This window comes from Pristis pectinata, chromosome 34 (genome assembly GCF_009764475.1).
Source record: "Pristis pectinata isolate sPriPec2 chromosome 34, sPriPec2.1.pri, whole genome shotgun sequence".
NCBI lineage: Eukaryota > Metazoa > Chordata > Chondrichthyes > Rhinopristiformes > Pristidae > Pristis > Pristis pectinata.
The window spans coordinates 3,321,737-3,334,297 of NC_067438.1; the positions used below are offsets into that span (position 1 = coordinate 3,321,737).

The 12,561-nt window shown below is 49.6% G+C and overlaps 2 protein-coding genes across 2 annotated transcripts; one reads left to right on the forward strand and one right to left on the reverse strand.

Annotated features, from left to right (window-relative positions):
- Positions 1-1,148: 1,148 nt before the first annotated feature.
- On the reverse strand, positions 1,149-5,344 carry LOC127585817 (uncharacterized). The gene is made up of 3 exons (XM_052043514.1): positions 4,989-5,344; positions 3,949-4,433; positions 1,149-1,217 (listed from the first exon to the last, which is right to left on the reverse strand). The coding sequence occupies exons 1-3, from the start codon at positions 5,342-5,344 to the stop codon at positions 1,192-1,194; spliced, it is 867 nt and encodes a 288-aa protein (XP_051899474.1). The 3' UTR covers positions 1,149-1,191.
- Positions 4,490-10,593, forward strand: LOC127586008 (zinc-binding protein A33-like). The gene is made up of 6 exons (XM_052043775.1): positions 4,490-6,152; positions 6,233-6,328; positions 6,767-7,000; positions 7,748-7,770; positions 7,861-7,979; positions 9,873-10,593. The coding sequence occupies exons 1-6, from the start codon at positions 5,742-5,744 to the stop codon at positions 10,403-10,405; spliced, it is 1,416 nt and encodes a 471-aa protein (XP_051899735.1). The 5' UTR covers positions 4,490-5,741; the 3' UTR covers positions 10,406-10,593.
- Positions 10,594-12,561: the final 1,968 nt, after the last annotated feature.

Here is a 12,561-nt window from a genome sequence, read left to right on the forward strand (position 1 = left end):
ATTCACTTCCCTGCAGCTGTGACATTTCACTCCGTATTTTGTTATTGTTTTTACCCTCTACTACCTCAGTGCATTGTGTCATGAAATGACATGTATAAACTGTGTGCAAGACATGTTTTTCACTGTACCTCGGTACAAGTGACAATAATAAACCAATGCCAATAATGCCCTGAATTCATGGAGACACGACAGCAGATGGTGGATTGTGGAGAAAAAAAACTGCTGGAAGAACTCAGTAGGTCAAATATGCAGAGTCCTGATGCAGGGTCTCGACCCGAAACGTCGACCGTCCCGTACAATGACCCGCTGATTTCTTCCAGCAGCGTATCTTTTGCTCCTGAATTCAGGGAAACTGTCAATCCAGCTGATGGATGTGAGAAAATTCTGTTCATCGCAGTTCCGCTTTCGACCAGACGGTGGGGATGGCGGGCAACCCAAACATCTGCGCAGTTTCACGGCGCAGGATCCCCACCTGCTGCTGGCAACTGGTACTGCAGGAGCACCCGGAACAGAAAATGCTGTCTCGGCTGGGACAGGCAGGCGAATATATTTACGGAACGTGGGCATCGCCAGCAAGGTCAGCATTTACTCCCCAGCGACTGCACTTCAGACGCTGCAGTCCGTGTGGTGAAGGAGCTCCCACAGTGCTGCTGCGCAGCGAGATTTGGACCCAACGACGATGAAGGAACGGCCGATTAATTAACCAGTGAGGACAGTTACCGGGGGAAAGGGAACCGGGAGCAGAGAAAATAAACAGATTCCGATGCTCGAGGCCTTCACCGAGCTGGGGGCAGCAACAGTGACAGGAACGCAACCCATGATGGTGAGGGAAAAGGAGAGACAACGAGCTGGAGACACAAGAGACTGCAGGTTCTGGAATCTGGAGGAACAAAATGCTGGAGGAACTCAGCAGATCAGGCAGCCGTGTCGACGTTTCTCCTGTTGTTTCCTTTTCCCTCTGGGAGTTCTGGCTGGCGATGCCCACATTCCGTAATGTCCCAGCGGAGAGTTGCAGCGTTTATGTTCCTGCTCCTCCCGCAGTACCGGTTCCCAGCAGCAGGTGGGGATCCTGCGCCGTGAAACTGCACAGATCTTTGGGCCGCTCGCCATCCCCACCGTCTGGTTGAAAGCGGCACTGCAATGAACTGAACTTCCTCACATCCATGAGTTGGATTGACGGTTTCTCGGAATTCAGGGCACGAACAACGATGAACCAACTGCCGTAAATTTTTACGTTACAGCAGAACACCAGATTCATTTAAAAAAAAACAAATGTTGGGTTGGAAAACCGAAGAAAACATATTTATATTTATTTATTTAAAGAATATATTTAAGACGCAATTAAATATATTTTGCACAGTTGGGGAATTAAGGGTTATGGGGAAAAGGCATGTAGGTGGAGCTGAGTCCAAGGCCAGATCAGCCATGATCTTATTGAATGGCGGAGTAGGCTCAATGGGCCACATGGCCTCCTGCTCCCGTTTCTTATGTTCTTATGAACCACTCTCCAGTCCTCCGGAACCTCATCTGTAGCCAGGGATGAAGCAAAAGTCTCTGCAAGGGCCTCAGCAGTTTCCTCTCCAGCTTCCCACAAGGTCCAAGAATGCATGAAGTCAGGCTCTGGAGATTTATCCACCTGAATGCCGTTTAAGGCCTCCAATACCTCCTCCATGCTAACTCGGATGTGGTCCAAGGCATCACCACTCATTTCCCCAATTTCCTTAGCTTCTAACATTATATCCTCAGTCAAAACTAAAGAGAAATATTAATTAAAAATCTCACCCATTTCCTTTGGTTCCAAACACAGACGGCCATACTGATCTTTAAGGTGACCTATTGTCTCCCTCGCCACCCTTTTACCCTGAATATACCTGTAGAATCTCTCGGGATTTTGCCTCGCCCTGCATGCCAAATCCTTCTCGTATCCTCATTTTGTCCTCCTAACTTCTCTCTTGTCCATTCCTACACTTCTTGAAGTCATCAAGAGATTCACTAGTTCCCAGTTGCTTACGTGTAGTGCATGCCTCCCTCTTTTTCGTTAACCAGAGCCTCAATATCTCTCATCAACCAGGGTTCCTGAAACCTGACAGCCTTGCCCTTCACCCCAACAGGAACATGCAGGCCCTGAATTCTTGACATCACACTTTTGAAAGCCTCCCACTTGGCAGACACTCCTTTCCCCACAAACAATCTCACCCAATCAACCACTGAAAGGTCCCGCCTGATGGATTCAAAATTTGCCTCAGTTCGGGTCCTTAACCTGTGAACGAGTCATATCCTTCTCCATAATTATTTTAAAACTGATAGAATTATGCTCACTGGAACCAAAGTTCTCGCCAACAGACACTTCCTCCACATACCCGAAATCATTTCCCAGAAGGAGGTCCTGTGTTGCACCCTTTCTAGTCGTTCCCTCTATATATTGATAAAGGAAGCTTTCTTGGACCAACTTCACAAATTCCACTTCATACAAACCTTTTCCACTATCGGTGCCCCAGTCAATATTAGCGAAGTTAAAATCTCCCACTAATAGAACCCAATCATGTTCACAACTAGGTGCAATCTCTCGACATATCTGCTCCTCCAATTCCCACTGACTATTGGGGAACCTATAATACAATCCCATAAGTGTGACCATCCCCTTCTAGTTTCTAAATTCTACCAGTATGGCATCAATAGATGACTCCCCCCAAAAAATCGGGTCCAATGACCATTGCAATGTAATCAAGAAGGCAACTCACCCTCCTCTCCTACCTGCACCTCTGTCACACCTTCAGCATCTGTATCCTGGAATATTGAGCTGCCAGTTCTGCCCTCACCTCAGCCAGGTCTCTGTTATGGCTGTGATATCCCAGTTCCCAGACCCAATCAATGTCCTGAGTTCATCCGCCTTACCTGTCAAGCCTCTTGATTTTAAACCAATGGTCTTTCCTCTCCCTTAACTGTGTTCCTGTCTATCCTGGTGACTAAATTTTCCTCTCATTGACAACAATTTTATCCCCTGACTTCTCATCAACCACTCACCCGCTGAGGGCCCCACCCCACTGCCACACTAGTTTAAACCCTTCCCAGTAGCACCAGAAAATCTCCCACATGGGTTTTCACAGACTGCTCCCAGTGGGGATTTCTTTCTGCCCCTCCTTCTCTCAGTCTTCCAGTGCCTCTTTCTCTCCATCTGTCACTCAGCCTCACTCAAATGATAAATTGGGACACTGGTCACCTAACCAAGGATTGTGTGGCCTTCTCTCTGCTTTATACATGACTGCGGGTACGCAGCAAAACATGATGCAACACCTGCCAGTAAAAATCATGGGTGAGGGTGTGTTTCTTCTGTTCAGTGTTTGAGCTCTATATTAAACAGAGAACATTGGAGATGAAGGAAGGTTTAAATACAAGAATAAAGATCTCCTCTCAGGTTACCTGTGGTCCTGGTGAGACCGCACATGGAACACTGTGCACAGATCTGGTCTCCCTCCCAAAGTCAGTCGATGGGATGAAGGGAAATGAAGAGAAGGATTCCCAGACTGATTTGGAGGGTGGGGCAGTGCGATCAGAGAGATTACACTGACTGGGCCGATCTCAAATTTAGAAGAATAGGACGTGGTCTGATTGAGACAGACACAGTCTGACAGGCTATTGACAGGGTAGAGGCAGGAATGATGCTTCCCCTGGCTGGGGGGTGGAACCAGGGGTCACAGACTCAAAATAAGAGGTCGCCTCAGCGGGACTGAGATGAGGAGAAATTTCCCCACCCAGAGTGCGATGAAGCTTTGGAATTCTCTCCACAAGATTTCTGGATTAAAGGGCACAACGATGATGGGGATGGTGCAGGAAAGTGGCGCTGAGGGAGAAGATCAGCCGTGTTCTGAGGGAAGGGCAGAGCAGGCGCAAGGGGCCGAATGGCCCACACCCGCTCCTGGTTCTTATTTTCCTAAAACGCGACTTTACCTTTGCGTCTTGTTCTCACTCGGCCTTCAGCCTGTCGGATCCCACAGGGGAGCGGTGAGAGGCCCAGAGACGCCATCAGCAGCCGCTGCGGTGCAGCTCCCGGCTCCCAGCAGCAGGAGGCGGGTTCAGGAGCAGCTGCAGACAACAGGCCCCGATCCACGGCGGGGAAAGGCCGCTCACCCTCCGTGTAGCTGAGAGATCTGACGGAATCTCCGCCACAGTCTCTGCACCCCCGGCACGGAAAGGTTTCGCGGCCCCGGCCGGTGTCGCAGCCTTTGCCCGAGCTGCAGCTCCCGATCTGCGGCCTCTCCCCGGGCCCACTCGCTCCCTGTTCCAAACCCCGGCCCGCCCTCCGCACCAGGCGCTTAGCGTCCCGCCCACTCACTGGGCGGGGATCAGTCCCCGACCAATCAGAGCCGGGACAGCTCCCCAGCGGTATCGCTGATTGGATGTGGTTGTCCCTGGGTGCGGGGCGCCTCCGTGAGCTGCAGATGTCAATCTGACGGAATTGCCGAGTTTGTTCCCGGGATCACAGGGAGTTCCCCGCAGCGACTTTCTCACTCGCTTCGTTTATCGCCCTCTGCATGTGAACCGCACGTTAGTAAACTCGGTCACACACATCATTTGGCGTTATTATCAACAGTATTTTTCTCGAGTATATTCCAGAACGAAGAGGCAAATATAGGGATAAGGGTAAAGAGAGAAAGAGAGAGAGATCCCGGGCTCCGAACGGAGATGCGGACAGGAGGTTCTGCATGAAACCTGTTCCCAGTTCTCTTCCGGACAGATGTTTGGGACAGATGCTTTAGATGGATTTCAAGAGTTTGTCAGCTGACCCAGCACTGGAAGGTGATGACATCGATGCTGCAGTGAATCTTATTTTCCCACTTGGGGAATTTTTGGTCTTTCCCTGACCAGCGCCCCGTCATTTCCCAGTGACCTCTGTCATGCGGGGAAAAGAGCAACCTGCGGGAATTCCAGAATCTGCATGAGCCTTTAATTCGGTAAATAAGAGTTAGTTCAACCGCAGCATCTCCCACCGTCCTGGACGGACAATGATGCAATGGCTTCCTGCCAACCGGCTGAACCGACCTTGTGGACGAACCGCTGCTGTGGAAGCCGCCTGATGATCAGTGTGAGGCTGGGCGGCGTGGGGAATCCAGTCCTGTGTGCCGCCTCTCAGGCACTGAAGAGATTTCCAGGGCAGGGAGAGGGAAATTCTTTTCACTTGTCGGCCGTGTCCAGAACGAGGGAGACGGGACGTGTCATTTGAGCTGGACCGGACGTAGGTGAAGTCAGGAAGCTTCTTCTCACGAATGTCAGTGGAAATCACCGAAAAGCTAAACGCGTTCCACCCTGTGACGCATAATTTCCAGTCCTTATTTCCTGCAGCCATATCTCAGTAATCGCCACTGTACCTGTCACCTTGCAACACAATATTCTCTTTTTTACAGAATAATTGTTTTAAAAGTGACTCTAAATTGATATTTAACCAGCGTTCTAAACCCCAGTCGGCCTCTTTTGAGGACCTGTTCCTTTCTGTCCGCCACAAACTGTCACAAGCCTTTCTTTCTGGATTCATTTATTTTGAGCCGTTTGTCGTTTTCCTGATCTCTCCGTCACTTGAGACTGGTTGGAAGTGGCCAAGACACCTTCACATTGAACACTTGCCGCAAAACAACATTCACTCCCCGAGCACTGCAGAGTACGTAGTGGACAATCGCGGTACTACAGGGGTTCAGTTGCTTCTCGAAAGTGAAAGGATTGTGAATCACGAGGTGCGGGGAGTTAACATGGCTTCGAAACAACATTTTGAGAGTTTAACCGAGGAGGTAATTTGTCCCATCTGCCTGGATTTCTTCACCGATCCGGTGTCACTGCAGTGTGAGCACAACTTCTGCCGCTCCTGCATCACACGCTACTGGGAAAGGGAGGCGAGAAACTCCTGCCCGGAATGTAGAGCGCAGTTTGCAGACCGCACCCTCAGGTCAAGTCGGCTCTTAGCAAGACTGGCCGAGAAAGCTCGAAAACTACACCTGAAGCAGAGAGAGAAGGAAAGGAAAGTTCACTGTGAGGAACATGAGGAAGAACTGAAGCTGTTTTGTGAAACTGACAAAAAACTGATCTGTGTGATCTGTGCAGTTGCGCAGGAACACAGAGAGCACCGCTTCCTGCCGATTAAAGAAGCTGTTAAAATCTACAAGGTAAAAATAACCCAGTTTTTACTCATCTGTTTACTTTGTTTCGGCTTTATTGTGTAACTCCTTTACTCTCTGATTCCCAGGACCAGGTTAAATCTTCCTTAGAATCTCTCACAAAAAAGAAATCAGACATCCGGGAAAAGGAGCAGCAACAGTTAGAGAAGATTTCCGGAGTTCGGGTGAGGCCTCCCTGTGCAGAATTTCTGATCTTATGTAGTTTTGTTCCCTTCAATGGATGGTAGCACAGTATCACAGCAGGTAGTGCTGCTGTTTCTCAGCTCTTCTGACCTGGGTTCGACCCTGACCTCTGGTGCTATTTGCGTTGAGTTTGGATGTTCTCCCGGTGACACGACGGTTTTCACCCACATCTTAAAGATATGCTGGTTGAATGGTTAATTGACTCCAGTACATTAACCCCGTGAAGGTGGGTGGTATGTGAATCAGGTGGGACTTTACGGGCATATGATGGAGAATAGGTTTGAGGGAAATGGCTGGGAATGGGATTAATGGGATTGCTCTGAGAACAGACACCTCGATGGACCCAATGGTCATTTTCCCTGCCATAAGGAAATACAGCACGCAATATAGTAAATTGATCTTCACCTTTCATCTGACAGGAACAGTCACACAACCTTCAGTCCCACATCACATCCCAATTTGCTGAACTGCACCAGATTCTCACTAAGAAGGAGCAACGCTTCCTCAGGGATCTCAGGGAAGAAGAGGAGAGGGTTCTAAATCCAATGGAGACAAATCTTCGAGAAATTCGGGAGAATTTAAATTCTGTTCAGGAGGAAATCTCAAAGTTACAGGAACGGATGGATCAAAAAGACAGCATGATATTTCTCAAGGTGAGAGATAACATTACAATTTGGTTCAGTGAAAGTGCACAGTCACAAAGTGGGAAGTGATATATTTGAATTGTTGTAAACTAATTTAAACCAGGCAGATATTTTGACTGTTCTGGGCTGTTGTTGTCCCCAAACCGGCCTCCGACAATAGCTGTGCATCACAGGACAGTCTTCAACCTTCCGGGGACTGAGTTACTCTGATCTTCACACTGAGCTGGTTGATCGTTTCCGTGATCCCCACGTATAATATCCCCGGAAACTCACATTAAAATCCAGTTACTGTCACACGCCGTGAGCGTGGGTGTGAGGGTCTCTCTGTCGATTAGAGGGAACTTAGTTTGAATTCTAGAACGTTACACACACTTCAGATTTATCATCCATACTCGGCTTTCGCCAGCGGAGATTAATTACTTCAGGGAAGTTTGCACTGTCTTCTTTTTCAAGTCTATGTCATTGCCATTCGGCCAACTTCTCCTTCAGTTTTACTGACCCGCACAAGCCTCCTCCCACCTATTCACTACATCCATCAACAGTGTCCCCAACTCCATGGTCCCACATGTGTTTATCCAACTTCCCCATTGCATCAAATATCTGCTGTCTGCTTCAACTACACCCGTGGCAGTGACTTCCGCATTCTCTTCACCGTATTTATTATGGCATTTATGAAAAAAATGGTATCGATATCCTGCTGTCGGGATGTGGACGGTCAGTCTCAGGCAATTCAGATTTGTGTTTCATTTATTTCAGGAGGAAGCTCATTGGACGAGCAGGTAGGACGCACTCTTGACTGAATGGATGGATTGCAAAATAATTCAAAATTGTTGATGCTCCGTTTATAACCAGCTGTTTACTATTTGCAGCGAGAGTGACGAGGCCCAACTACTGTCAGTGACCGATGGTGCCCTGCCGATTGAAACATTCGATCACCTCTTTTCGTTGAAAACATTGTTGAGAGAATCGTTTCATGCCATTAAGCGAGGTAAAACTTGTACAGTTACCTTTGTCCTTGCTGATGATACAGCATTAAGTAATAATTAGATGCAAAGACTGACTGTAAGAATGTCTCAGGGGGAATTGAAGTTTTATTCCGCCACCAAACCCACTGCATCCTGAGCCCATGCACACTGCGCAAACGCAAGACATGAGTCTGAATTCCACCACAGTAGTCGGAGAATTAAAATTCATTCAAAGAAAGCAGAGGGAAGAAAAACGAGGATTGTCGTGGAAATAAACCAGGATCCTTCAAAGCAGGAAAGCTGCGCCACGAACCCTGCCTGACCTGTCCCTGACTGCAGTCTCTGGTTGACTCAGGTCTGCCCCCTGTTGGACTCAATTGTTCTCAATCCACCACAGTGAAGCATTTCAAGAATGAGACCGGAAGAAGAGCATTGACCTTAGCCCAAGATTGGATCTCGGGAGAAGTACGCACAGCCTATCCGATCTGGTAACGATCCCCTCACACACATACACAAGGATTGACAGATTATGGCCAGAGCCTCCACAATGTACCATCTCAGTTCCCTCAATAACCTCGAATCCATCCTCTTGAGACTCATTGAATTCCTTGATTTGAGGAACCCACCCCCAACACACACACACACACACACACACACACACACACACACACACACACACACACACACACACACACACACACACACACACAGACTTACAGTCAGAGTAGGACACACAGTCAGAGACACAGACACATATTTCCATTCAGGAATTAAACCTGCCGCCCTTACCCAGTCTGCCTGTTATGTGGCACTGAACTGCCCTCTGACCTGACTCGTCACATCATCAGTTCGCGGACAGGCTCCAGGGTGAGATTCCTCAGGACGATGATCTGGAAAGAGGTTTGGCGGATATTTAACCCCAGGGACTTCAACACCTATTTGTGGCCATCAAACTGTGAACAGTCTGTGGTTGGACACTGAGGCTCCAGTTACAGATTTAGTTCACTTGATTTCTCCTCTCCCCACAAACCCGATCGTGCTGAGGCGGGTGGGTGGAGTGTTCGGCCCTTTCAGAAGCCGGGACCTCCCTCCACTGAATCCCCAGTGTTTCTGCAGTTGTCAGATCCTCGTCCCCCCCCCCCCCCCCCCCCCCGGGCAGCTCTTTTATCGAGTCGAGAAACAGGACAACAAGTCAGAAGCTGCGATCCCAATGGCAGCATCTCCCCCACATCCCCAACGTCTCGTGTTTTCATTAGTGAGAGAGTCACGGACAAGGGGACAGAGTTACAAGATGAGGTGCCGGTCTTTTGAAACTGATACGTGTGGAAATGTCTTCTCTCACTCGAGAATAAATGTCTGTAATTCTGTGCCCCAGGGGGTGGAGGAGGCCAGACCATTCGATATATTGAAGGAGGAGATGGATAAATATTTGAAAGATCCAGGAATTGAGGATGGCGGGGAAGTGACACAAAAGAGCAGCTGAGGGCAGCGGAGATCAGACCCGATCATAGTGAATGACGGAGCAGGTTTCAGGGGCCAGATGGCCGATTCCTGTTCTTATGTTCTTGTGTTCTTATCTTTTTGTGTATCGATAAAAGGATGCACTTGGCATAGAGGGAATTCAGCAAAGATTGACGTCACCAGTTAAAGGGATGCTGTGTTTTCTGTGTGGGGACAGATGGAGACCGCGTAAACCAGATACAAGGAGACGTTCTGGACTCAGAGACTGGAGAATATTTGAAATTCTCTGCACCGGAGGACTGTGGACGTGCAGTTCATCTGAAACGGGGACGGACAACATTCTGGATATCAGGGGAATGAAGAGACAAGGGGACAGTGCGGGGAGAATGTGCTGAGGCAGCAGGTCGGCCGTGCTATTGATGAGGTTCAAAGGGCTTCTCTGCTTCTCCCCCCAGTCTCTGTGACCCTGGATGTGGAAACAGCGGCTCCGTGGCTCGAGGTGTCTGAGGATCGGAAGAGGGTGAGACGGACCGGGACACGGAGGGATCTCCCTGACACCGGGAAGAGGTTTACAGTCTGGTCTTGTGTACTGGGAGCGGAGGGATTCACATCGGGGAGACATTATTGGGAGGTGGAGGTGGCGGGGAATCAGTGGTGGGGGGTGGGTGTCGCCGCAGAGTCCGTGGAGAGGAAAGGGGATGTCAAACTGATGCCCGAGAATGGATTCTGGATCGTCTGGAGACGGGATGACAAGTTTCATGTGAACACCTCTCCTGAATCCCGTCTCCGTGCCGGTCCCATCCCCGGGAGGGTGGGAGTTTATCTCAGTTACGAGTCCGGGACAGTTTCATTTTACAGCGCGGACACCAAGTCCCATCTCCACACCTTCACTGGGAATAAATTCACGGGGAAAATTTATCCTTTCTTCTGGACATGGGATGAAAACAAGTGGCTGAGAATCTGCAGCGGTTCCGCTCCGGGTCTGTAAATAGGTCGGATCCCGAGACCAGCGTCAGGAGCTCCGGGGCTGTGGGGCAGAAACCCCGCTGACAACAGGTTGGCGCTGAACGGGTCCCATTTAATCCCCAAATTCCACACTGTAAAACTCCAATGAGCCGGGAAATGAAACCGGTGTAAATATAAATGCGGGGAGAATGAAATAAACACGAATTGATATTAGAACTGGACCCTTTAATTTTAAGGCGTTAACTGCATCCGTCAACGGAACAGAAATACTTCTGTGAAAATATAAAGATTGAAACAATCGCCCTTCCGCGGATTCAGCAGCAGCCGCGGGCTGCGGGTCCTGAGTTCTCCGGCTCCCTGGGGTCCTAAAGGCCACTGATCAGAAAAGTGGCAGAAGTGGTGACGCTGTCTGGAAGAGGGAGGTAAAGGTGTGACTGCGGGAGACGTGAATACAAGGGAGGGTGAAACTGGAAATGACCAGAAGTGAGAGAAAGAAAGCTGAGTGCTGGAAATGTGAGATACAAGGAAGGGCTAATTATATGAAACGGTTGAATTCAGTGTTGAGTCCCGAGGGCTGGAACGTGCTCAGTCAGAAGATAAGGCGAGGTTCCCCGAGCTTTGTGCAGACTCGTTGGAAAAGTGCAGGAGACCAAAGGTAGAATTCAGCCTGAGAGTGGGATGGGGAATTAAAGTGACAGCAGCTGGAGGCTCAGTTCCCCCGTGTGAACCGGACGGCAGTGTCTGCAAAGCGGTCGCACAGCCTGCGATCAGTAACCCAGTGTAGAGCGGACCGCATTGTGAGCAGCAAATGCGGCTCACGGAATTGGAAGAGGTGCAAGTAAATCACTGCTTCACCCAGGGGAGTGTTTGGCTCTCTGAATGGTGAGAAAGAAGGAGGTAAAAGTGCGGGTGTGGCCTCTGCTGCGGTTGCACGGGAAGGCGCAATGGGAAGGGAGTGGGTGTCAGTGGAGAGAGAAGAGGGGATCAGAGCATCACGGAGGGAATGTTCCCTTCGCAATGCCGAGAGTGGAGTGTTGGGCCGATGTGTCTGACGGTGAGAACACCTTAGAGCTGTCAGAGATTATGGAAGGCGATGTACTGAGTGCGGAATCTGGTGGAGACACGAGAGACTGCAGATGCCGGAATGTGGAGCAACAAACAAAACGCGGGAAGAACTCAGCGGGTCAGGCAGCATCTGTGGAGGCAAAGAGATGGTCAACATCGCGGGATCATGACTCTGGTGGGGTGGAAGGCGAGGACGGCGGAATCCTGTGCTCGCTCTGGGTGAGTGGAGGCTGGGGGTTCGGAGAGAGCGAAGAAGAGATGTGTTTGAGTGTCCGCTCAACTATGGTGGACGAGGGAGCAGGGATGAGGGAAAGGAGGACACGCCGGGGGCACTGGTGGGGAAGGTGCCGTCAGAAAAGATGCAACAGGGCCCGAAATCCCGGGAGAATGGAATGGAGTCCTGACAGGAAGCAGGGTGGGAGGAAGCGCAGTCAAAGCAGCCGAGGGAGACCGCGGGCTTGTCATGGACTTTGGTCACTCGCTTTTTCCATGACATGGAGACAGAGAACTGGAGAAACCGAAGGGAAGAGTGGGTTCCGGACTCATTTTACATCAGATCTGTTCCGAAGAAAATGAGACTGTTGTGAAAACAGGGAATGTGGAAACACGCAGCGGGTCAGGCAGGATCTGTGGGGAGAGAAGCGGAGTTCGCGTTCCACGTCGGTAACGTCCAAGCTGCCTGACCGGCTGCGTATTTCAATCGTTTTCTGATTCTTTTTTCGATTTACCAGCATTTGCTTTTTTTCCTGAAATGAACCTGGTTTTTTTGCTGTACAGTGCAAAACATGTCTTGCATACCGTTTATACACGTCAATTCATTTTACAGTGCATTGAGGTAGTACAGGGTAAAAACAATAACAAAATACAAAGTGAAATGTCGCAGCTTCAGGGAAGTGCATTGCAGGGACAAGGTCATAACAAGGTAGATTGCGAGGACAAGAGTCAATATCATCGTATAAGGGAACCGTTCAGTAGTCTTATAACCATGGGATAGAAGCTGTCCTTGTGCCTGGTGGCATGTGACCTCAAGCTCCTGTACCTTCTGCCTGATGGGAAAGGGGAGAAGAGAGAATGACCCAGGTGGTGGGGACTTTGATCATATTGACTACTTCA